Source organism: Dysidea avara, chromosome 8, assembly GCF_963678975.1.
Source record: "Dysidea avara chromosome 8, odDysAvar1.4, whole genome shotgun sequence".
NCBI lineage: Eukaryota > Metazoa > Porifera > Demospongiae > Dictyoceratida > Dysideidae > Dysidea > Dysidea avara.
The window spans coordinates 7133499-7161485 of record NC_089279.1 but is presented as its reverse complement, the minus strand read 5'-3'; the positions used below and the strand labels follow the sequence as shown (position 1 = coordinate 7161485).

General features: G+C 37.6%; 1 protein-coding gene across 1 annotated transcript; it reads left to right on the top strand.

The window, feature by feature from the left end:
* The first annotated feature begins 195 nt into the window (after positions 1 to 195).
* LOC136264436 (E3 ubiquitin-protein ligase RNF31-like) lies at positions 196 to 22689 on the top strand. Its single transcript, XM_066059172.1, has 14 exons — positions 196 to 332; positions 6640 to 6880; positions 8119 to 9879; positions 11167 to 11454; positions 15074 to 15304; positions 17717 to 17917; positions 20298 to 20573; positions 20625 to 20717; positions 21391 to 21505; positions 21560 to 21672; positions 21729 to 21936; positions 21986 to 22136; positions 22190 to 22358; positions 22418 to 22689. Exons 2-14 carry the CDS (start codon positions 6656 to 6658, stop codon positions 22472 to 22474), a joined length of 3888 nt encoding a protein of 1295 aa, XP_065915244.1. The 5' UTR covers positions 196 to 332; positions 6640 to 6655; the 3' UTR covers positions 22475 to 22689.
* Positions 22690 to 27987: the final 5298 nt, after the last annotated feature.

The window sequence follows — 27987 nt, the reverse complement described above, 5'->3', positions numbered from 1 at the left end:
CTGGGACGATAATACGATACTCGACGATGCTGGAAACTCGTTTATATTTAAATGCTTCCTCGCATTGTAGTAGCTCTTAGCTTTTTGCAGAATTGATTTGCATTATCTATCGTTTGTTTCTGGGAGGCGTGCCGCACAGTAGTGACGTCAACATAAGAATGTGGGATTATCCCTAATGGTCGTGATGGTCCCTACGTATCTGGCGCGGCCGCCCCTTCGCAAACAGGAAGAAGGCCGCGCCAGACTAGTCCCTACGATGGAGAGGAAATAGTCGATAAGGTTAACAATTTTTCAAGAAAATCTTTCTGCATCTGAACTAGAGAGTGCGAGGGGTGAGAAAATGATTGCTGTATACTGTCCAGTGTTTATAATGGAGTACGGGTGCCGGTTTTTTTCATGAATTGTGTTTTTTAAACAGACACTGAGACAGTAATTTCGTGACATGTTTGCGTACATTCAAGTCGAATGGTTCCAGCAAGAGTTCATACTCTCTTTTTATTATCCATTCTGCTAATCACGCGACTTGGCGTCTTGTTTATGCTGGGGCGCGCGCAGCACATACCGTCCTTTTAGGCTACGGTATAGTCACGGGCAATCATTCAAAATTTTGAATGTCTATCGATACTTTTTGAGAAGCCCATAAAACCAGTCTAGCAGCGTGAAAAGTTTTAAATGAAGGTGAAGCCCTTCATATTTAATGTTTTTATGTAGCTACAGTGTAGTTTGAGGCAGGTGGAACACTACAATTTGTTGTAGTAGTGATTTCCAACCAACCAATTTTTTACACATACTTTTGCTACTTAAATTACACACCTTTATTAAATGTTTCACAAGCTACCGTTCCAGTTAATGGTAGTCAGTGCTTCGTACTTCGTAATGCATTTTACTGAATTAAAATCCATGTGGTATTTATTGAAATATGTCAAATCAAAGTTTGAGGAATAAAAATCCCCATAGGAATCCCATACAAATAATTGCATACGTAATTCTAATTGGAAGAATACGGCACCGGTGATAGTCAAAGTTTCCAAGTGTTCCCGCGTGAATCTATGGCAGATGAGGACGAAGAAAGTGTTCCTAGGTAAACCGTATATGCTGATTTTGATTATGCCGTGTGTGTTTTGATTGGAGTACGATTGACGTTGGATTACGACAAAAATAATGGCCCTTTTAAAGGAAAATCGCTATCTAACACTGTTCAGAACAGCATTACAATCACCCTGAGCTTCAAGGCATCCCTCTGCATCAATGCAAGTACAGTTTGAAGGTGAGCAGTTTGTTGTCTTGCGCGGAATTGCAATATAAGGTTCAAGGTTGAGCATAATCTTTTCAAAAGTAGAGACTGGCATGTGATACCAACCTTACATGGCTTCACACTTACCTGATGTTATATTCTGGTGTATTTACTGCTGTTTTGATCCATTTTATAGCAGCTTCGTAATTTTGGTCAGAAACTATTTATAATTTCTCTTTGTAGTGTAGTGATGTCATTGTGTTATATAATAATTATCATCCTAAGTGCTTGCAATGTGACAAATAAAGCTGAACAGTGTCCAAACAAATCTATTTTATTAATAATATTGGTCTTACATTTTGTTATCTGATTGTCGTGTTTCCGAAGTATTTGTTAATTGTGACTTGTAATACCATTACTTACCATGTTGTATAATATTACTGATTTTTTCTAGTTAGTTATCCTTGAAAATGCATTAGGTACCTGTGTATAATTAGCATTACATAGTACACACAATTTTATTTGTGAATCACTTGCTTTGTTCATGTATTATTCTGAGTGGTCAGTCTACAAAGAAGTGGTCACTCTTGAGAGGTTTTACCTAGCTCATATGCTGTTCTCCATAAGATAGTTATGTGGTAAAAATTTCATGTCATTATTAGGTTCCTATCTCGATTTATGACACTTTGAATATTGTGTTGGTGCCATGCGATATATGTAAAAAGCATTGAAAATACTGTACACAAAAATCATTACACTGTCAACTTCTTTTGCTTATATCTTTTGATAGGAACCACCAATTGGGGTGGGGTTTGCACTAAAATGACCCTGAAAAATAGCACAATATTTGTCATACCAATGAATGTATGGAATGTTAATTATTTAATTTAGTTGGAGATCTTTAGTTATAGTAACACAAGTAAGCCAGCCCGTACATCGCTCAGCTCCAGCTGTCACTACCATGTTTTTCCGCCGCCAAATACAGCAAAAGCTGTAGGCTCTATTGGCATTTCTGGGACATAGTGATGCTGTATATTAAATTTATTAGGTCCTGTGGAAGCATTTTTGGCGTGTTTCTTCCCAGTGACTCAGATACAAGCCTTCAAAGAGCTTGTTTCACGCGAAAAAAATACTAAAAGTTCAATAAAACGTCTATACAACCAATAACTTAAAAAATCGCTTCCACAGGACCTAGATATTTTAGTTGTTTAGTCACTTGTGTTGAAATTATAAGAATTCAGTAATCTGTTAGTCTGGTTTTTGGCGGCGCGTTTTTATAAAACATCGCTCTATTGTGGACCACACACCCAAGAACAGTTGTTGTTCTACAGTAAAAACAAACAAGCACAATTAGTTGTATTGTTAACACAACACAGTTGTTGAAATTATTTATCCCTGCTTGGGGTTTTGTAATTTGTTCCGCCCACGCAAAGTGTAGATGGGTAGCTAAAACTGAAACGGATAAAACTGAATCATGCTTGTTTTATCTTTAATTACTTAGGAGGTGATATGCATGGAATGCCTCTTGATTTATTTATTTTTTTGAAAATGATGTAGATTTTGTGTGCTCATTTCTACATGTGAATTGGCCATAGTGGAATGGCCATGATGTGTGGGTCCTATTAATACAAGTTTAACAGCAGGTTAAATAGGGTTAACTAACTAGCAGGACGAGCTTGCCTGGATTGTCACACTAGTCATGAGGAGGTGGGTGGGAGGGAAAGATAACGACACGCTAACTGTTTACTTCAAATGTGCTGGAATGTCAGACTGGACCTCCTAATAGACCTCTTTGAAATACACGCCTAAATTATTGGAATGCGCTAGGGGGGTTGGGTCCAAACCTGTATGACTACAAAATAGTTAATGAGACATGGACGGTGCTCTTTTGTCTCAGAGGAAGTTGGGTGGGTTATCCCCAAAATGCAGAGGAAGACTAATTGATGAGTTATTTCAGGAAGCACTCGAGCCTGAAACAATACAGACATGCTTGCTAATATGCAGGCAGACAATTGCCCAAGGGTAATGTCCTGCAGGCTCGGTGTCAGTTCAATCTATTTACGGAGCACCAATATCAGGCCCGTAATCCCATCCTTTATAATGAATAGCTTACACGTATACACATTCCAGGATCTGTGCTTGACTGAATGAGTCCGGCATCTAGTTAATAGGTGTTGAATTTGGCTTCTGTCATAATAAACTACCCATGCTACTTTGTCTTGTCACCCAGACCCTTCCTCAAGTGCAGCGCTTGCCCTTCCAATGCACGCTTATAATCTAAAATTGATAAGAGTGCTTGATGAAGGGTTTTGGTGATGAGACTACACACTACTATTGAGTGCCTTGTGACTTGTGAATAGTAGATTCAGTAACCTCAATTATCATACTACCAGAACACTTGTTGATATAACCAGCTCATTACAACTGGCGCAGAACCAGTACATATCAAGAAGTTTGCGGACATTTGCTATACTTTTGTTCATGGCAAAAATGCCAGCTGGAGCAGGCATTTCCAATACATTTCAATTGAAAAACCATTAAAAATTAAATTAATTATCGTGTACCGCCTACCTCGAGTCTGTTTAGTAACTTTCCGAATTTGATACGTGTCACTAAAATGACCCTGAAAAATAGCACAATATTTGTCATACCAATGAATGTATGGAATGTTAATTATTTAATTTAGTTGGAAATCTCTAGTTATAGTAACACAAGTAAGCCAGCCCGTACATCGCTCAGCTCCAGCTGTCACTACCATGTTTTTCCGCCGCCAAATACAGCAAAAGCTGTAGGCTCTATTGGCATTTCTGGGACATAGTGATGCTGTATATTAAATTTATTAGGTCCTGTGGAAGCATTTTTGGCGTGTTTCTTCCCAGTGACTCAGATACAAGCCTTCAAAGAGCTTGTTTCACGCGAAAAAAATACTAAAAGTTCAATAAAACGTCTATACAACCAATAACTTAAAAAATCGCTTCCACAGGACCTAGATATTTTAGTTGTTTAGTCACTTGTGTTGAAATTATAAGGATTCAGTAATCTGTTAGTCTGGTTTTTGGCGGCGTGTTTTTATAAAACATCACTCTATTGTGGACCACACACCCAAGAACAGTCGTTCTACAGTAAAAACAAACAAGCACAATTAGTTGTATTGTTAACACAACACAGTTGTTAGAGCAACTCTCTATGAGTACAATGATGCCAAAAGAAGTCCAATTCATGGAAATTTAGGTGCATTAAATGGCCTAAATCGACCGGTGTAGCAAATTTCCTCATACATTTTATAGTGGTTGTTTCAGGGGCATGAAATAAAAGGCGTAATAACCCGCGACGCATCATAGATACCTCAGATTCCGAACCAGATTTGGAAAGAGCAGTGAATAGCGATTAAGATGAGCTATAGCAGAAGGAAATCAGTGGAAATTTAAGATTTTAAGGAAAATCACTTACTTTTTCTATGGCAAATTGAATGGTAGATATTTTAAAGGGAACGCTCTGAGCTATTTCGATGTCTTGACAGCCATTAACCTTAGTATTACAATGAAACAAAAGCACTGTGAATTAGTTCTGCAGGTTAGTTTGTGAAAATTACAGTGTTCCGTGATTAACAAAATAATGTCTGTGCCATGTAGCAAACTTCTTCATATGAATGTTTTTAATTTAGCAAAATTCATCTTCAGAAATCTTGATTACTGCATGCAATGCAAAACCATGTTCACACTGTGTACGTGTACTCATGCATGCTTTACTACACTTACTCAGCTGATCAAAATCTTTTTTGTGTTATCAACGATGTAGACTGGAGAAAGCAACTTTGATGTGGTAATAATATTTTTCTTCCCTGTCCTGTATCACAGCTTTCTAAATAATGGTCAGCAATCTCCAACCATACAGGTAGAGGAATAAACCATCACAAATGAGGTTACAAATAAAACTACTAGCCGGTCGTGGTGCTAGTAACACAGCCATGATGCTCTAGTTGACTCTCATAAGTCAACTTTAGGCCCAGGGAGGAGTGGTTAAACTTGTGAACAGCACCATATAATATTTCTGTAGTTGATGCATAGTTTCCAGGGCTCCAAAGACATGTTGTGTATTGGATTGCACACAACTTTTGCCTTATTGCATCATCCACTTCAGTGCACAATCATGTACTTCCATACAGTTCAAACTACAAGATTATACATGCCTCATGCTAAGGCCCACAAAGTACTAAATCAATGGAAAATTTAGAATATTTTTTTGCAGCATAGTGTAGTACAGTATACCTGGAAATTTCTGCAGTATGTATATTTCAGTGATGTACTTTGTCAGGATTTTTCACTGATGCCCAGGATTTCTGCATTTTAAATTTTACGGATCACTGTTGCTCCATTCTCGACCACACAGCTACAAAGGGTCTGGATTGATTTTTACCTCAAGCATCATACAGATTGCTCAAGTGCATCTGAACCAAGTATAGCGCAGTAGTGCCAGGTGGTAGCAATCTCTGTGCGAGGAATAGTCTAGTAGGCCAGCTTCTTTCATGAGCCACGCCTACTTAAGTATCAGGAATGTGTGATAAGCATATGTGGAGTCCACACCAGCAGCCATACTAATTTATTACTGAAGTTTGTTGGACACACATGGATTTTCACATGATAAAATTTCATGGTGGCTTTACTAACCACGAAAACCATAAAAACCACAAACTGTGAAAATTTCCAGGTAGACATAGTTTTGCCATTTAATGGTTGAGCACTGCATTTATACTGCAACCTGTTAATTAGGAGACTTGAAAATGAGGATTCCTGTGTGTTCTGGACACTTGGAAATGGGAACTAACCTGGAAAATCAGGGCAGTACACCAGGACTCTATTGGTTGGTCCAAAGTCTCCCAACTCCCAAGGTGTCCTTAAGGTTTCACTGTATTCTTAATATTTGGTTGAAGAGACAACCTCGTGTAAATCAATTGCCAAAGATAAATGATTTTGTGTATTTTATGCTAAGCACAATGCTATCAGTTACATAAATTTGTTTATAATATAGTACAGTACCTGTTGATTGACAGCTAACAAGTATTGAGTTATTAATGAAGTAAACTTAATGGTTAAATGTGGCCAATAGAACTTGCTCTTTGTTAGTAAGCATTTTGTATTATGTGCAGTACAATGAAACCTCTCTATTACGGACATTTTGGGACCCAGGATTTTTGGCCACTTTTTGCTGTAATATAGAGGTTTCCTCATAGAGATAAAAAATGTACTAACCAGACCTGTTGGGATCAAGACTTTTGTCCTTATTATGGAGGTTTTTTCTATTGTGTCCAGTTTGTTAAGAGAGGTTTTACTATAGTGCAATATTGAGTCATGTATTTTATTGTTGTTGTGTTGAAATCACCCTATTAAGTTTTGTTTTGATTATAGGGACTTGTAAACTGATATGGCTTTCACCACTGTTCATGCCCCTCGAGGCGTACCAACGGACATGGGAAGGATGAGCAATACAAAGAAAAGGCTTGTTGATTCAATGGAGGAATTTAGGAAGGAGGGAGACAGAGTTAACCCTACAGATGAACAAGTTTCCTTAGCAGAACAGTTGGCTGCAGAAAATGACCCCACTCGTTATACCAAAATTCAGTTTGACATGATTGTACAAAATAACAGTGTAAGGAACACATTTGTATGAATCTTGTAGTGTTTCCTAAGTTGCTATATGGCTTGTTTTTGTTATTTTGGACCCAGTAGGTTTGATCCATATTAATCATCTGAAAAAAAAATACTACTAAAACTTTTTGGTCACACAGTGTCCATTACAGAGAGGGTTCCAGTGTAGATTAACTGTTAACATGTTAGTCCATATATGGGAGGTGAAATTCAGGGAGTAACCATCTATTTTAATTATCCACTGGACCCTGTTGAACTGTTGTCCTAGTCCAGCAGTTCACTGTATTTGCTTTGCATTCCATTACAATAGCTTTGTAATACCAGTGATTGATTTGCACTAACCCTTCTCAGAGGAGGTCTTCTTGTTTTCTCATTTTATGCATAAATGCATAAATGTTTGGCAATGAGGCAGGTGTGATTTATTTTGCAGTGCTCTTAGCACAGATTCAATACCCAAAGCAAATTAGCCTTCATAGTTTCTAGAAATGCTATGTAATATCAGCAGGCGAATCTGTGTCGACAGCCATGAAATTTTTCTGGTATGCTTGTCTTAACTTATATCATAACTCCTGGATCTTATAATATACATGTAAGTTTACAAGACGTTGTTATAATATTATCACACGGTACTGTAGTATCGTTTTGCGCTTTCAATATCACCCTAAACTAGGTTCATGACAGAGTTTAGCAGTATTGCTTAGACATAGTGAATCTGAAACATGCCTTCAGAGCAACTCCAAACATTTACATCAAGTTTTCATGAAGTTTTCTACTAACTAACTGACTGATGCTTTCAGCCAAGCATATCTCAAGCATGGTAACAAAAGGCTTGATTTCTTCGCGATGTGCATTACAAGCAAAAAACAGTATGAGAAGCACCTCAACAATCAATCCGGTCAACTCCTGTTATAAGCATGTTAGTCTGCGAGATGCTACTGACTTGGTACCTGCAAATCAACATGTATGTAGACGGTAGTGGGAAAAGGAATGGGGAACAATGGCGCATGTGTTTATGTGGTTTAAAGCATCTGGTTGCTATAGATAATAACTCCAGGCTCATGTTAGTTAAACATTGTGACACCTATCACAGTGGTTGTGTACATTCATGTTTGTGTGTAAATGTGGAGATTTCTTTAGTAATTACAGTGTTATTGTTACACACCACTTTAAATAAGTACAACTGGGACTTACACCTGTATTACTTGTGCAAAAAATTGTATTTGGTCTCTTTTCTTATAGAGTAAGGATGGCTACAAGGAGATGATGGTCACAGCATTTGATGTGTTATTCCGTTATACTGTTAACATGTTAAAACTGAAACGTCCACGTAACTGGTATACCATCAAATTCAGTAATGCTCAGTTCAGTGCACGAGCTGACTGTATGGTTGGAACTAGGGATATTTTGAGCTTGATGGGTTACACCTCGCCATCATATGGTGAGGATAAAGTTACAAAAACTGGGTTGTCTTATCCAGATCCTTCACAAATCAACTATGACATTATCAAGTTGATTGGTGCTGAGCTGCTCACTGCAAAAACCGAAGTTAAAATGGCACATGAAGGCCGAGGAGGCGTGACGCTCAGTGATGGTTTTTATGGCTCCATGCAGCCACCACCTACCAGTACACAAATGAGGCCATCACATACGGAGCAGTTCACCTATCAAGGTAGTCACCTATCTCCCCAACGAAATGATGCATACCCTGGCTATTCACCCCACCAAAGTGGTCAGCCATCAGAATTTGGTCATCGTTCTGTCCACCAAAATGAACCTCGCCAAGATAGTTGGGCATCCCAGCGATCTGTTGACATGTATGGTAGCCACCGTAGCAATAATTGGCCTGATGTTCCCTCATGTGGAAGACAGGATACACCCCTATCTAGTAGCCATAATGATCAGCGCCGTGATTACCAGCCTATTATGCAGACTGCTCAGTCAGAAGATTCTTCTAGAACTTTCTCTTCCCAAGTGAGTTCTCCTCCAGACCTCAACACCAGTGGTGGCAACAGTAGATTGGAAGCATTGAAACAGCGGAAAGCAAATGCAATTAAAGTTTTCCATGAAAACTCAGGTGCTGACATTACATACAATTCCCCACCTCCATCTCACCCAACTTCCCAACCTATAAGGCATGCACCCACTGCTCCTGTGATGGTATTACCTGAAGCACCCCCTCAACCCAAACCAAGAAGAGGTCGTCCAGTTCCTAATAAACCCACTGTCAATCCACCATCAACTAATCCTCCTACTGTTAATTACCCCTCAGATGTTGGGCTCCCTTCTAGTTTACCAGAGGCTGCTCCACCAACAGATGTACCTGTTCAGAAACCCATACCAGGTGTTAGGATTATGATGGAATGTGATGCATGTGGATATCCTAATCATGAAAAGTCACAGGAGTGTATGGATTGTGGTGAGCCTAAGAATGGTAATTGGACAAGAGTTGAAGTGCCTGTGAAAGTGCGAAATGTTGCTCGTAATAATGAACCAACACCACCTAGACCAGCTCCCAATTATGAGCATTCTCAGTCCCCAGACAGAACACCTCATCAGCCACCCTCTGATACCCATCAGCCACCCTCCAACACCAAGCCCAGTCCACATGGATCTACTGGCGGTGCAGAAGGTACCACCTCTACACCACTAAAGAACTACCTACCTCCTCCAAAGTATTATACTCCAGAAGAGAAAAGGCGGAAAGAACAAGAGGCACTGATGGCTAGACAAGAGATCGAAAAGAGGAAACAACAACAGGGACATGAACAAGAACAGCAACATCGACAAGACCAGCAACAGCAGCAGAGCACAATGGATGGAGGTAGAGATGCATCACTTGCCAGCTACATGACTCGTAACAACAATTATACCCAAGATGAAAATCATCCTGTTGGAAATGTGCTACAAGGTTTTGATTTTAAAGACACAAATGATGGTCAGAACACAGAGTTGTATAGGAGTTTAAGCTCCAAAGGACAGTTGTTGGTTCAAGACATAAAGGTAATTAATGCAGACTTTGTAATTTATTGTAATTTTTTAATCTTAAAACATTACTGCTTTAATAAGTGGACATGTTTAGGTTGAGTATTAAATATTGCAGTATGAGGAAACTTTGTTATAAAAGAAATTGTAGTGAGTGGTCAATAACTACAGGAATGTTTCATGCCGAATTTTGTGAATGAGACTCGTGGCACATGACTACAGGATCTAAGTCAGAGCAAAGTTTTTGGTAGCCTAATTTGTTACCCAGTGTAATACTGTAACGTTGCTTGCTTTTGTAAGAGATTGTAGTGGTGATGATTGTCCACCACATTGCCTCAGGAGTTTCTCTACAAAGCCACTGAATATTCAATTCAACAGTAAGATTGCTTCTCCCAAATGTACGGCCTACACTTTAAGAATCTACTTGCAAATTTAGACAACATTTTGTTAGTGTTGTGTGATCATAAAACGTCTTGGATTGGTAACCCTTCAATCAGGTGGAGCAGATGCCGTCAGACCATATTATTCAAGTGTTGCATGCTGATCATTCATTACCTTTGACTTTGCTGTAGCGCAAAAGTACAGTTATATTACACCCATTTTTTCATTGGTTGTTTAACACTTTACCCCCCTGCCAAATATATTGCCTAGTTGTTGTGAAGAAAAAGTGAGACACCCGTTTGTTTCATATTTAGTCCATCAATGTCTTCAGAAAGACCCCCAGACCCTTCCATCCAACAAGTTTCTATAAAAATTTACTTAACTAGATGTCCTGCTAACTAAACAACTGATGCCTTCAGCCAAGTACTATGGGTAAGGCTGCAGGTTTAATTTCTTTACTTTTTGACATCACTTTGGCCCATGATGTGCCTTTTTGTGAGTCATAGCAGCTACAATGCATGCATCTTTGTCCTCCTTTGTGTGGATATTTTACATGTGAGTAGGTATCATAGAAATATAAACAATGAAATTAGGGCACCATGTTTGCCAATTACAATGGTTTACAACTGCAGTCCTATATCAGGTAGTTACAGAATGGCACATGATGCGATCTTGGAAATCTAGAACAGTAAGTAATGGGACACTAATCAATCAGAAGAGGGTGTTCTTGACTATTGAAGTCAAGACTACTTTGAAAATAATTTCAAGCATTTTGTTTACCTCCAAGTTATATTTGTCTCTCGCTCACTCTTTTGCACACTATATCTTGTGCATAGCACTTGTGTAACCCTTTATTTGAGATAACACTGCATACATTTTTGTGTTACTTGTTTTGTTAATATTGATCCCATGTGTCTTATTTAGCTGGGATTATTCCAAGGCTATCAAATGGATGAACTTCAGCTAGCTACAGAGTTGTTTGCTAGATACAACCGTCGCACACCATATGATTTTCTCCAGTATGAGTGGAGAAACCTTATAGATCATGCTTGGTACCGAGCTGGTGAAATTGACAGATCAGAACACCAGAAGAGAAAGATGGTTGGCGGTATTGGACATCCTAGCAAGGAAGAAGTTCGTAAATTGCTTATTGAAGAGTATGGAGATTGTGAAAGAGCTGCTAAAAAATGCTGTGAAACAAGAATGAGAAAGGTGTGTACAGTGGTTTGGTCCTTTGTTGTCTATTTTTGTCTGTATGCTTGTGTTCGGTACATCATACAACTTTAATGTTCCAAGTAGAATTTGTGGTCAGAGCAGTATAAACGATTTCTTAAGTTTATTAGTTTGGCAGAGCAAGTAACAACATACAGTACAGCCTGACAATTGTACCACGGAAGGATCTACAGAAATCAAGATACTCTAATAAAGCATTCATATGAATACAAGTATAAGAAAATAGGAATTTTAAGGAATCATAGGGATAAAAGGTAGGGAAACAACATGACTGGATTAAATGTTCAGTAGCATATCTGATAGTGTAGGTGACCTCCCTTGTTTCCATACTTTTTTCCTATGATCCCTAATCGAACTTGAAATCATAGTTTTTCCTTATACTTGTTTGTTTACTTTTTTGTAACATTACTATGACTGGTTAACCCATGCATACTGCATCAAAAGAAAGGATGGTGTCAGAGTGTATGTATATTTTCATCTGAATGTGTGCCCCAGCTATGATTCGAAAGTTAAGTGGCTATTACACTTCGCTTTCAGCCTGTTACACAGCATTATTGAAGAACAGTAGTAGAAGTACCTCTGCAATCAATCCAGTTACTATGAAAAATACCAGACAATTTGCGTGCCCCAACTATCAATTACTGACTCGTGGCTATTACGCTTCACTTTCACCTATTTTCAGCCGGTGACGCAGCATTACAAAATGAAGAACAGTAGTAGAAGCGCCTCTGCAATCAATCCAAGTCACCACGGAATATACAGTGTACAAACATAGAGAAGCCATGCATCGAACTACCACGAATTGACAGTAGTCAGCAAAAAGTAATGGAACACAAAGGAGGATAAAGGTAAGTCCATTATGCATGCATTGTACGTACTGCGGTGTGCCAAAAGGCACATCTTGGGATGAAGCAACATCGAACAGTGAAAAAATTATGCCCGTTGCCTTAGCTTAGTCATTATTGAGTTAGCCATTATTGAGTTATGTTTGCCTGAAGGTACCAGGCAGGCAGGGAGTTAGTCAGTAGAAAATACTATTGAATAATTGTGACCGCTGAGCAAAAACTGGCCGTTTTGCAAAATTCGATTTTGCTATTAAAACGTTTTGAAATAAACTGGGTAAAAATATGCATGCTACATAAAAATTTTATGCACGTATTAATTGCTTTGTTATGTACTGAAACAAAGCTCAAATCAATGAAACCTATATACCTCCAGATGCTCCTTGTCATTGGGAATAAGAAAATCTTTGTTTTGTGTTCGTAAAGTGATGCCTATGTACGATGCGGTAGAAATAAAGTTTACCATCGTAATTTAAATGTTGAAATGGCTCTCTTCTTTGTCCACACAGAGACGCACAGGGAAAACACTATACCTTGATTGATGTACCAGTTCATGGTGAACAGACTTGTTCCTGTCTTCGTAAACTGTTTCGGTCATGAGTTATGGTTGATTAAGTAAGCGCCTGTAATTTATTTGCCGTATTGTTACTGTACAAATCGAGTTTATTCAAGTTCCAACTGTTGATCTCTATAACTCCAAGACTATTCTTCACAAAAGGCTGAAACTTTTGCTGTCTACTCTTTTATTACTATAGATAACAGAGTAGTAATAAAATTGAATTTGAGGAATTTGCAAAAACAGCTGGTTTTTGTTCAGCGGGTCACATTAACAAAAAAAAATTGTGACTATCTATTGGAAGCATACTGAAGGCACTTTTGGGCTTGGTTATACCTAACCAACACTGCCAAGATTCCATAGTTTTTTAGTGATATTTTTGGCCAGAAAAACCCAAACCTCCATCCCTAATATATAGTACTGCTGTACTGTATAATTCGTGGCAGATGTAATTCTTTTTTGTTGTAGAAAATGATGAATTTGTGCAGACAAATTCCACACATACACATATTCAGAAATGTGATGGACTGAGTAAAGACCTGCCATGTTTGCAAATTATAATTTAACATAGTAAAGGCACATGCTACAGAAAATGCGATGCACGGTCTAATTGCATATGTACCGTCAACAAACCTATTCACGCATTAAATTTACCTGCTTGTAAAGAGTATTGTTTGTCTCTGCAACAGTTTGTCTGGCAGACTTGATAGGTTCAATGTATAACACAGCAACAGCTTACAAAGTTGTTGTGTAAAAGCCCCCAAAATTTCTTTGTATTTTTTTTTTGGGGGGGGGGGGGGGGGGGGGGTGGAGCTAGGTTTATCTTTGTCTTTTTGCACACTTTACAATAGCCAGTATAAAATGTAATAATCACTTTAAAATTTGGTATATATTAGCCATTAGGGAAGTATTAAGGTTATGGAATAGTTTAAAATGCGTGGGCAGAATAAATTACAAAACCTGCCAAGCAGGGATAAATAATTTCAACAACTGTATTGTGTTAGCAATACAACTAATTGTGCTTGTTTGTTTTTACTACAGAACAACGACTGATCTTGGGTGTGTGGTCTACAATAGAGCGATGTTTTATACAGTATCACTATGCAACTTTTGCTGTATTTGGCGGACTACAGCTTTTGCTGTATTTGGCTGCGGAAAAACATGGTAGTGACAGTTGGAGCTGAGCGATGTACGGGCTGGGCTGGCTTACTTGTGTTACTACAACAAATTGTAGTGTTCCACCTGCCTCAAACTACACTGTAGCTACATAAAAACATTAAATATGAAGGGCTTCATCTTCATTTAAAACTTTTCACACTGCTAGACTGGTTTTATGGGCTTCTCAAAACGTATCGATAGGCATTCAAAATTTTAAAAAGCCATTGTTTTGTCATGTCTTCAGGGTAAACTACTGGGAATAACTTGAAAACTGGTCTGTATACTGTATAGCCTAAATATTTAGTTGGGAATTTTTTGCTGATTTTGCGGTTTTGGGTGTCATCAGCAAAAATTTACCCTAGACCTCCATATGGTCTAATACATTTCGGGAGTTTTTGCAAATCCACGATGGTTTTGTTTTTAGCAACATTGCTCAACCTCGAAAAATATGCCCCTCGAAATATTTAGGCTATACGGTATAGGTAAACCATCAAAAGCACCTTCTGTGGTTTAAAATAAAAATATGTGACAGCTGCTGAGTTACAAGATTATCAACCTACTGTAAAATACTCTAACCAAGAAGCAAAAACAAACTTGAAAAAATTTCCAGGGAAGAGAATCTGTACCTACTGTATCTCCCAAGCCCTTCACCACTGAGCCACCATTGTACTCAATTAATGAAAGTTCTAGTTCATTTCATAGATTTACGTATGGAAAATCTGCATCCTCCAACAATGTGCACTTTATTTAGAGTATTCCAAAAATATTAGCAAATAGTCAAAATAAAACATATGATTTTGCAACTTCTGTTTTCATTATATAAGAAGAAATAACAGGTGAAAACGAACCCCATAGCCAGAGCTTATCACCAGCTTTGGGATATATCAAATATCATGTAAAAACAGCCAAACTGTAAAATATGGGTGCAGCCTAGCCTATATAGATGGATAAAGTTGTGAAATCAAAGATGGCCAATGTGTAATATCCAAATTATAAATTTACTCTCCAAGTGTCTAAATTTTGTTTTAATGTATCCATTTAGATTCAAGAGTTGATGAACGAAGTTTCTTTGCCACAGTCGTCAGCCATTTCTGCATTGGAGAATAATAATCTTGATGTAAACAAAGCTATCCAAGCTGTGTACACAGAAAGGCTAAGGAATGCCAGCCTATATGAGCACATGTGGAAACCAGAGCTGGAAGGAGGAGGTATACTGCAGAAACACCGAGAAAAAGTGGAAATGATGATAAAGGAGGGAAAACATACAGATGAAGTTAGTGTATATATGTGATTGTTTATCTTATCTTAACTTGTCAATTAAACCACTATATGGCAATGCTGAACTTCATGTACAAGGCTGTGAAGCCATTATACACCCTGTTCCAAATTTTGTACTTATGTAGGAACATGATTTAAACTGTTGAAAATGCTCTATTCACCAGGGATGCCCATGCACTGCATATGTGCTTGCAAGCTGAGCTTTGTATATATATCCACACACAAAAAAACAAAAAAAAACAGTAAAGCTATGATAAAATGGTGTGATTTTTTAAAAATTCTGGGTGAAAAAAGTAGTGAAATCAAATGTGACAGCCAAGAAATGGCTGCAATGATGTTAATGCTAGAGATTTTTTTGGTGAAAATTGTTACCAGATTCAATATTAGACTACAAAATTCTCTGGGGGGAGCATGCATGCCCCCAGTGCACTTAGATTTAAGTATGCATACAACAGAAACTTTGGAAACCTGTCACTAAAATTCCTGAAGCCATCTTTGCAATAGTAAAGGTTTAGATCTATCAATGGAAATTCTAGAACATTCTATGTGCATTCCATTAGAATTCCTCAAAAAATGTTCACTGTATTAGAGTACTATAATAAATTTATCTAAATAAAACAACTTCTATTAAAGCCAACATTTTAACCACGTTTTTGAAATTTATTGGTATAGGCCGCTTACGCTTGCCAGGCTAAAGAGGTAAGAAGTGCAGTTATGCAAAGTTTGAAGCATACAACATGGATGCCATACTGGGAGTCTGGAGCATGCACATGCCCCCAGGATAAATTTTAGGTTTTACAACACTAAGACACTTATACACATGTTTGTTAAACTAAGCAACTTTTGAACATTTGACTGTTCTATTAGGGTATTCGACTGCTCTATTAGACTATTTCTATTTTCTATCTGAACCTTTAAATTGAATATGCTTGACCAGCCTCAGAAACCTCCCTGGATCCAACCCTGTATTGAGTACATTTTAGCTAGAATTTTCATAGAAATTAAGTGAGGCGACCAGCCATGATAGCAGTGGTTCAGTGGTTAAGGATTTGGGTGTGTCCTTGGTTGGAACACTGGTAAGTTTTCCTGATATTTTTCATGCACTTTTTACTCGCTGTGACTGTTCCATGTATCTTGACCCCATGATTTACAGATGTTTGATTTTTGCTTTGTAGCTGTAACTGTACTTCTTCATTGTTCTAACCATCAAAACATATTCTACAATGGCTAGCCTTATATACATAACAAATTTTAAGTTATTCTCATTAGCGTTTATCCTGTAGCCATGATAGAAGTTTGATCTTTTTTATGTGAATAAACATTATTAGTGCTGTGGACACTTACCAGATTCCTTGCAATCTTAGTACGTGAATTCACCTTTATATATTCTTTATCTATCAAATTTCAAGATAATTGAATTACACGCTTGCATTTTATAAAAAGTTTTGAAAAGTGTGCAAAAAGAATAATCAAGGCCTCCGGCACCCCTTCAGAAGAAAAAAAAAGAAACTTTGGCCACCCATGTCTCACAAATAGCTGGAGCAAATTCAATCAAATTTGCTGTGTAGCCTAGTCTACTTGGGGGACAGCCAGGATGCAAAAATGGTGTGTTTTGCAGAAGGGACCATGGCATGAAAATTGTTTTCATTCTTCCTGTCAATATACACACATTGGTTGCATGACACTACTGCATGTCTTGATATATATATATATACTTGCATAGGCTAATTGCATGCGATGCAAGTTACCATGTTGGCTAGTACTGCATTACTGCTGCTGATTTGGCTGTACATGAAATAATTTAGTGAGTATCTACTCGTAAAAATAGAGTATGGCATCTTGCCTACAAGTAAAAAAGTTTGCTATGCTCTTCCCCATGCCATCCATAGTAACAAAATTAAATATGAACTAGTCCAATAAGGGGATTATTTTTGTTTGTTATAGGTTAATGTAGTTTGAAGTTTCATAGCCAGTCTAAGCACCATGGTATATATTAACAGTCATCACATTGAATAGAGTTAACAGGCCTTAAAATCCTTCTGAATTAGTTCCCATCTGAAATTGTTCTCAGATGTATAATCTCAAAGCTACTTTGCCTGACTAGCTACCTGAATTTCACAAATAAGTGATAATTCTAAATGGCTACGTATAAGTACCAGTGGCCTTTACTTGTAATTTTTAATTACAAAATTCTTTTTTATGGTTATACTTAGCAACTACAAACTAAATAAGTAAGGTTTGTTGGTTGACATGACTAGTGTTCTTTGCACACATGAATTACAAGGCTGACAGTATCATGACCATACTTTTCTACTAGTTTTTAATTACCGTTTTGTCAAAGTTTGTACCATGCATGCGGTATACTTATTTTAACAGCAATATATCACATATGTGCTTATCTGCTTAGTATCTCTGTCGTCTACTGATGGCTGAATATAAAATGCCTGGTTATCAGAATTGTCACGTAGTCTTTCAACTGGTGCGAGATAACAACCAAACACTGGCTGCTTGTATTGATGTTGCTAAATCACAAGTTGATATAGAGTCTGCCAGGGAGTTACTTACTCAAGATTGCCAAGTGTGTTTTGATAGATGTACAAGAGATGACGTGAGTTGAACTTGTGTTGTCAATAACAGTAAAAGTACAGTGCTCCCTTGATTATCTGATCCTCTTGGGACCAAGTTCAAATTCAAAGCCCACTCAGAGTGGTCCAAATACTCTAATAGGTTGGTTGTTTGTGTAATTGGTTCAAATCCTATGCAATATTTCTGGTGCACCTTTTTGTACTGTTTTGCTAGGAGTAATTTTAACCTTGCAATATTGTACTAATTGGTTATGCCTTGTGGCTGTTTCTTAGATTAACTACCAAAAGACACCTCTATGGTGGTTAACCTATGTACATACTGCATTATTTTTTGATAAGCAGATAAGAAAAGAGTGTTTACAATACATAAAAACCTTTCAACAGATAGAAAATATTATATAGTGATTACACAACAAAAAAAAAATGACTAGGAAGGAAACCAGAAACATATAAGTAACTTTTCATTGCTTTAGATTTTACATGTACATTCACCTTTGTATGCTAAATTAGAGTTACGTATTTCTAATTTATAGTGAATTTCGCATGGTGTGCAAAATGAAGATTGATCACAGAAACCTAAGCCCTAAAATCAAACAATACTTTGGTAGTATGTATTTTGGACATGATTATGGTTGGAATGACTTTGCTGTGTAGCCTGCCCTGTTTGGTGGGCAGCTTTCTGTCCAATTATGGGTAGGGACTATGGAGTTTCATATGCATGAAAACTACTTTTATGGCTGCATGACTATACCATGTGTCTTGATGTACACATGAATATATACCGTATATGACCATATTAAAGCCGGGCTCAAATACACACAGGAGCTCAAATATACGCCAGGTACAGCTAGGGGACTTTCATAATAAATGCCAGGGCTCATTTAAACGCCGGGGTGCTAATGACATGCACTGAAATAAATGCCAGGGTTCTAAACTCGTGTCAGCTGCTAACTAGTCTACAGTAATGTCTCGTCACCAGTCTTATGATGTCTTGTCTTGTTCGACTGTGCCTTCTCTTCTGGTGATGGCCACAGCGTATTTATCATGGTCATTGTCATCTCTCCGCCACCCGACTTCCAATGTTTCACCCAGCAGAGGAGTCCAAATGGTTTTATGTACGTGACGGGCTATGGATTTTGTATTTCGTAGGTACTTGTACTGGCACCTGCCATTCTCAACGAGTGGCTAGTAAGAAATGTACCACTCTGCGTGGGCAGTTCAAAGGCACCGCCAGTGCCATAATTTGTATATTGCACTGCTGCAGACCGCAGCGAGTGCATTATAACTTATAACGCACTGGTTGCGGTTTTGTAGACCACAACGAGTGCATTATAAGTTATAATGCACCGACCGCAGTGCAATATACAGATATTGCACTGGCTGCGGTTTTGTGCAGCATAGCACAAGTGCCGGTGGCGAAGACCACTACGACACCTCACCTAATAGGTGGAAAGACACTTCACAGATCACTCGAATTCTTTTATAACCTGACATGTAAAGGTCGATTGTGGGCCATAACGTCACCAATACGTATAATGTTTTCAAGCATGCAGCCAATGACAATTGAAAAAGCCAACGCGGGTGGCCACAACTCTAGTCTACATATATAAACGTACTTATACACCTTACTAGTCTGGTGCCATCTTAAACTGTAGTCCACTTCAACAATGACTCAATAAAACAAATATATTCTAAATAATACTAACCTTTATGTTCGATTGTGGGAATCAATTTTGTCATGCCACCAGATTCGAGTTTAGCCAGTGTAAATAGTAATAATTAGACTAGTATCGTTTAGTAGTTAGGTTTTGTTTACTTAAACCGTCTATTTAGCTGCTTTTTTCGCTCGAGAGAATCACTATGGTGATTAGTCTGGTGCTTAGTCTATATGGCACACTGGCATGCTGAGCACTACATGATGAGAGTCGAACAGCAAATGCAGGTTAGTGATATAACCCATAGCGTACTAGCTTTCAATATCTCAGGTGGCTGCAGTACTGCAGGGGGAACATCATCGCAACGTCTGGCTTGGTTACCCACAATCGATGTTAGAAACCTGGCCTTTATAAGTGTTACAGCTGTCTTGTGAGATTCTCCCCACCTATTAGGTGAGTGGTACATAACAGTTATACAACGTAAACTCGTGCTCTGCCTGTATAAACGCACTTGCCTTTGGGCCTAACGGCCCTCAGGCTCGTGCGTTTATATCAGGCAGAGCACTCGTGGCCGTTGTATAACTATATAATAAACACCTGGGTCCAAATTAACGCTGGTCTCGTTTAAACGCCGGGTCAAAAATGATTTATAGGAAATAAACGCCCGAGCTTCTATACGGTCATATACAGTAACTTATTTGGTTTGCTGTGTTTTGAATTTGTAGTTAATGCATTTTATTCCTGTTAGATGGTAAACATGATTCAATGCGACCATGCTGTTTGCAAAACTTGCTTTGTGGAGCACTTCACTCTAATGATCGCAGAAAGGAGTATTAAACATTTTAACTGTTTAATGTGCAAGGAACCAGACATGTCTTCTGATGCTGTTGACTTGGTTCTCTACTTGCAAATGTTCAGTGGTCTAGTTCAAAACTACATGAATGAGAGTGTTTATGACATGTGCATGAAAAAGCTCAGTGATCACACTATGCAAAAGGACCCTAACTTTTGTTGGTGTGCTCATGTAAGTCATTGTGATAGCTATATTGATTATTAGTGCTTTTGAATGTAACAGTGCTCTACTGGTTTTATCAATGAGAATGCTGGCAGACAAAAAGTTACATGTGTTGATTGCAGACAAGATATGTGTTTTCAATGTAAAAAGCAGGTAAGCATCATAATTATATGTGACCATCTTAGCAAAATCTGTCTATTTCACACAATTTTCGAATTGTCTCAGCATTGTACAGTGTCCAAGTAATGGGTTACCGAAGTTTCAGCCTAATAAGGTGGGTAGGTTGGAAATTATAGTGCTAGACAGTAGGAAGAACAAAGAAATCAATTTGTACAGTGATAATGCTGAAAACTAACTACTTGCATTTACAATCGCAGTCATAGCTTTCATTTGCATTGGTATACTGAGTTGGGATTTGGCTTAAAATGTCCACCATGAATTGGCAATTCAAGATATAGTTTTTAGCCTTGTAGTTATCTAGTATAGAAGCATTTTAAATGAAGAAATGGCAATGACTTTTATTTATGTCTACACATGACACATACCTTAAAGGCTACAGAAACGAACAAAATATTCAAACTCTTTATTGGCAGGTGAATCAGATACGTAGGTTTAATTAATTTGAGACTTGCTTCCCAAAGTACACTGTGATGCTTCAATTAAAATTTGCATGTATTTTTCTTTGCGTCATGCGTAATTTCACCATTTTAAAATTATTTATTTCATTTTTCTTAAAAAGTATGTTTGTGTTAACTAAGTGGGTTTTTGCTGAGATGTTCATATTTGTTTGCTTTTACAATTGTTAATGATTCTCTGTACAATGTAGTGGAAACCACAGCATGATGACTTGACATGTGAGAAGTTTACAGAGTGGGAGAGGTTAAATGACCCTGAGCAACAGAAACAAGGCTTGGCAGCACATCTCAATAAGGAAGGAATCGGTAACCACTTTGATTAGATGAACAACAATATGTACAATTTGTTTTCTAATGTAGAATGTCCAGTTTGTCATTTTCCCTATGAATTGGCTAAGGGAGGTTGCATGCATTTTACTTGTTCACGTTGTCCAACTGAGTTCTGCAGTGGATGTAATGGCATATTCAAGCGGGTTAGCTGCTCAGACTGTATCACTGAAATATTTGTATTGGTGTATTCATGTTAAAGGATTGCACTAAGTATGAGTCATGTCGTAAGAAAGGCTTTCATGCTCATCATCCTCGTGATTGTTTGTTCTACCTTCGTGATGACAAATACACAATTGAGGGTTTACAGCAGTTGTTAAAAGAGAACAATGTGGAGTATGATACTCAACCTCCTGAAGGACAGCTGCAGGCTGCTGCCGCTGATGATGGTGCAGTCATCCAGCCACCAGGTAGTTAATATATATTTTAAATATGTTTGTTCATACTGTGTATTTACAGGAGATGGTGAACTATTACTGGCTGAGCCACCTGATGTAGTCTCAGTGATGTTAAAATGCCATGTGATGTTGCAAAAAGAAGGCGGAGAGAATGTAAAATTTGATGAAGAATGTGGTAAACCTGTAGACGAAGGCCATGCTGGGTTATGCGAGTGAGTATCAATATAGAAATTCTCACTCATTGTTAATCCTATCAACTATACAGAATCCATTACAAGGAGTATTTGGTGTTCTTGTTAAACCATAACTTTATTGATCCTTTGCCACTGTATGAACTTGGACCTATGAAGGGATTATTGTCAAGGGAAGAGATGAATGTTCCTGAGCAGACTCAAGATGAGACTGAGGATGTATACAGACAGCGACTGATGGTGGTATGTCTCCATGATCTACTATTGTTCATTACATTTATCAACTTTATGTGTCTACACAGCATATCCAGAAGGAACTGCCACTGCAAAAGATAAAAGAAAAGAAAAAACCAGGCTAACATACGATTGTATTTAACTGCTGATTGTGCTACCGCTTTATACATATATTTACTGAAGCTTATATGGTAACCTTTTTAATTTTTTAGCTTGCATGTATTTTTCTAAGTTTTTGTTGACTTATAAATTTTAGATAGTAGTGTTATTTTTTCTTCCATAAATTGTGTGATCTGGACAAACTTGCTGTTCAATAATATGATAGAAATTTTAATCATGATTTAAACCTTCTCGGGAAGGCAAGCTATATGGGCTGAAGACGCACCTCAATGTTGGGGGAGGAGGCTTTAATTAATTAATTAAGCCCTCCACTTCTAAGTAGGATAGTGATAATTAAATAATCTACTCACACATGTATTAGTAGAGCAGCTAAGTAACGTACACATTTGGTGAAATCAAATCATTCACTTTGTGTCAAATTAGGGTATGTTTTGAAACTTTTAAAACTAGGTTATAAGCCCATTTCTAGTTGGCCAGGAAACCATACAAGTGCATTCAAAATCTTCGTTTTTGCTTAAATATCATGGATATATCTCGTGTAATCAGAAAATGTGGTAAAATAATGTTTTTGAACACTTCTAATTGAGCCAATATTTCAGTGTTAAAAGTACAATCCAATAGAAATAGTACATTGCACATATATGGCTTCATATACCATGACCGTCAGTGATTCTTAACATGGCAAGCTAGTGACTTGGATGGGCACCTCCGGTCAGCTTTTGGATATAACCATCCCTTGATCGTCTATTCAGATGCAAAATTTCAGTATAATACTATTGAGCCAGCTCAGTACATGTTTATGGCTTCCCCAATACATTTTCTATTGATTTTACTTTTCGGGCTCTTTGAGTGTGGTATGATTGGTAATTTAATAGTCTAATATGAAATAATATGAATTAAGCAAATGTTGTACCAGTTTGGTGTTTTATCAAAAAGTGAATGATTTTTTCACTTAGCCACTCTACTATATGTAGACATAGCTGTAATATGCATACAAGTGAATATAAAAATGTCTTACATAAATGCATATTATGTGGATAATTTATAGTTACATTATTATCTAATCCAAAACTGTAAACAAGAGTGTGGCCTCCAAAAAGCCAGGGTGAATAAGATGTGAAATCCAAGGTGGCAGCCAAGAAATGGCTGTGATGTTAGGTTAATGGTAAAATTTTTAATAACGACATTTCAGGTGAAATTGGTGCCACTTAGTCAATTTCACCTGAATTAAAATTTTTACCATCAACCTACCATCACAGCCATTTCTTGGCTACCACCTTGGATTTCATATCTTTTTCACCCTGGCTTTTTGGGGGCCGCACTCTTTTTTAACAGTTTGAATTGGCTGTTTTGGATAAGATATCACTTCTTTTTGTATTTGTATACCCAACTATATATGGCTGGCTTTGGGACTTTTTTTAACCTATCTGTTTTTTTTTCTTTACCACAGGAAGAAAAAAAGATTTGAAGCAGATTTTATTTTGCAGGTAATGGGCTACACTAAATCGTTGTATAGTGAGGATATCCAGAGTATTCACAAATCAACACTAAATTGATTGGTGCTGAGCTACTCACTGCAAAGACTGAGGTGAAAACGGCACATGAAGGCCGAGGAGGCGATGAGGGTTTGTATGGTTCCATGCTTCCACTGCATTCCAATATGATATCACCACCGATGATACCATTACATTATAGAGCAGCACAACTTTCACGGTAGCGGCCGACCTTCCCAGCAGAGTGATTTGTACCCTAGCTATCTATCCAACTATAGTGGTCCACCATCAGAAATAGGTCATCATTCTGACCAACCCCTCCAAAATGGTAGTCTGGCATCACAATATGTGGAGTCTTTTGAGGTGCATCGTAGGCACCGTGTTCCCTTATCCAGTATAGGCTTGATATACTGCCAACTAGTCAAGTGACTGCTAATACCACCACTGTCAACAGACTATATCAGAACTCAAATGAAGTGGAAATGAAATTTCAAAGAATAGAAGAAATGGTAAGGTCTAACACAGAAACAGCAAGCAGTAATGCTAACAGTGTCTTCCAGATAGTTCTGGATATGCAGAAAGATAATGAACAGTTAAAAGAAAGCAATGGTTATTTGCAGAAACAGTTGTTAGATGTACAGAAAAGAAATGAAGATTTGGAAACCACAAATACCAAGAGTTCAAAATACATATATTATGAACTCCTGCAAATACTAATTTAAAAATCATTTGTCTGTCATCCAACAACAGTTTATGGATATGCAAAAGAGTAACAAAGAATTGAAATCCGCTTTACAGAACCAACTGTCCCTCACTCAACAGCATTTGTTGGGTGTACAATCTATGCTAACCTGTAGTAGGTTGTGGGTCATTTCTCATGATCACATACAATTGAGAAGGAAATTGGCAGAGGAGCTTGGGTTACTGTCCATAAGGCTACATTCCGTGAAGCCACTGTTGCTGTTAAACGTCTTCACGATGTTATTACAACTCCAGCGACCAGGCAGCTGTTTCAAAGAGAAATGGAAATGGCCCTTCAATGTCAGCATCAGAACATTGTTACCTTCTTGGGAGCTACCTTGGAAGGCGATCTTGATGGAATTGATGAATACTAGTGGCCATGAAGAAGACAGAGTTAAGGATCACCAAACGTGTGGTATTCTTCAGGATGTCGCAAAAGCACTATATTTCTTACATACCAGGCCAGGTACAGTAATCCATCATGATGTGAGTAGTGCCAATGTGTTACTGAAGATACTCTACAATGATGAATGGTTGGCCAAACTAGGAGAATTGGGTACTGCTAAGATGTAGCAACAAGCAGCCATAGCAGGTCCTGGGGCTATAGCCTATGGAGCACCATAAGCTGCTAATTTCCGACTGCATTCCCCCAAGATGATGGATGTTTACAGTTTTGGAGTTCTCACATTATAATTTTGCACTAAAACGCACCCATTTCAAATGGCGGATGCCCTTAAACTACAGGTCCAGCAACAACATCCACACTACAATCAACTAGTCACCAGATGCACTAAACAGCAATTAAGTGACAGACCGACAATGTGTGAGGTTCTTGTGGAGCTGGACGGTATTGCTGCTATTAAATAAATATAATATTGCTGTACTTTTATAATATTTAGTGGTTACTATAGTGTGAAATTTCATAGTAGTTATACGAATAGGATCTAGAACATCAAGTTTTTTATTTTGTTATTAACTTGTTAGAATTATTCAGTTTGTGTATATTTACTTGAGGCACACCTGTAAAATTAATTTTGGCCGAGGGGTAGGTAATGACCTGAAATTTCGTAGATCAACTCTGAAATTATTTCAGAAAGATGGAATATTGCCTGAAATTTGTACAGTTTGAACAGAATTTTACGGAGTCTAAATTTACGGATTCACTAGTTTTAAAATTACTGAATTTTACGGAGATATTTAAACTGATTAGCTGCTTGCGACTGTAGATGAATCATCTGTGGTACTACGTGACTCATTAGGCATTCGGACCTCCTTTAATGCTGTGCATCTGTTAAGGTTAGTGTTGCTGATCGAGTTGGCGGACTGAGAGAAAGGAACTCATCTGTGAGGATAAGAGGTATGGGGTTAGCCTCTAAAGCTGTAAATGTGACAGCATGTACACTGCACGTTTTTCGCTTTTCAATGTTCCAGTGACAGAACTCAGTCTGGCAGAGACAGACTCTCACGTGAACGAGGGTCTAGAGACTCTATAGCATACAGGATTTGTGCACAATGACGGCTACATACTTTAATTTGTGCATGCGTGGTGTATGTTGGGTTGCCTTGTGTGGCCAGACCAATTGGGTAGGGAGAAGAAGGGATCTAGTACAGTTCAAATCTTATACTGGTCTTGACACTACCCATTTACATGTAGTGTTATTACATGGCAATTTAAATTAGTTGTTTCATGGGCTTGACTGACCCAGGTGAATAACCACCTAACATATATTCAAAACCTAGCTCAAAAATGCACTATATGTATATGGCTGCAAATGAGTTGCTGTCTCATTGATACCATACCCCATTCTTGTATTTTGTTTTCACACTTTTATATGCCGACTTTTAAAAATGTGTATGCATCACTTCATGTACTTTACCTACACTGCTGTACCATACATAAGGAAATTTTGATGCAAGAAAAAATTTGACGAATTCACATTTCAGCAGATTTGATGAATAAAATGTTGACGAAACCAAAAAACTATAGACAAAACCTGTATTTTTAAAGACATTTGACGAACTTAAGTTTGATGAATTTAAGTGATTCATCAATTTTGTTAAATTTTTCTATTGTCAAAATTTCCTTGCGTACGGTATGCAAGATGACTAATGTACTGTGAATGCTAGCTAGCTATTGGCCTTCTTATTTCAAAGATACCTATCTATACGTGTCTTAATACGTTACAACAGACAGTCATCTGCAAATTAGGTGACAAGTAGATTTAATACAGCTGGGAAAGTCATTTATAAAAACAAGAATAGTAAGGGGCCCAATACAGAGCACTGAGGTACTCCACTGGTAACATTGACAGCTTCTGAAATAGAACCATCACAAAAAACTTACTATTTACGGTTGGTTAAAAAAGACCAAATGTGACCAAATTTTGGAAAATCACCCATATGGGCGCATTTGACACTTAAAATATTTAATGACCAAATAACAAGCTTTATAGTGCAAATCTACTTTTTGATGATTGTAAGCCATTCTCAATACCTTAAATTACTAGAAAATTCTAGAAATATTTTTATAACTCTCCTCTGCTCATAATAGTAGCCCACTAAACATGAAAATTTCATGCACACCCATATGGGTGATTTTCCAAAATTCGGTCACAAATACAGTTAATTGTCTCTCTGGTAATTCCATAGTACCTTAACTTTAACAGTAAGAGTTTATGGGAAACCTTGTCGAATGCCTTGCTGAAATCCAGCAGTATGCAATCAGTTTGTGCTATCATTTAAACTGGATGCTAAGTCATGGACAGTTAATAGTAGTTGAAGATCAGCAGAATGTTTTTGGTGGAAACCAAACTGATTGGTTGAGAGGATATTGTTACATTCTAAATGCCCCATCACATGCAATTAAATTATGTGCTTGAGAGTTGACTGTTTTATTAGAATTGTGACTGCTGTATTAGAGTAAGCGACTGCTGTATTAGAGTATATCAAATCAGCCAAAAATTATAAAAATAAGAGTACTGTGCATTTTGATATCAAATGCAGCATTATGCATAGTGTGTTCATGTTTTGCTGCACGTATTTCTTACATTCACATTGCTTTAAAATCTTGTATTATATGCTGGCATAATACTTGATGCTTTTGCTAGCCTGTTAATATACAATCATGCCAACATAATTGGCACAAGCATATTAATTTTTAAAAGATATTAGTGTTTATAAAATACAAGTGCACCTGTAGCTTCTATAGCAGTACCTTCCTATTGTAGTTACTACACAGTAAAAAGAAAGTGTTCGAGCACCCCTACATCTATTCTTAGATGGCC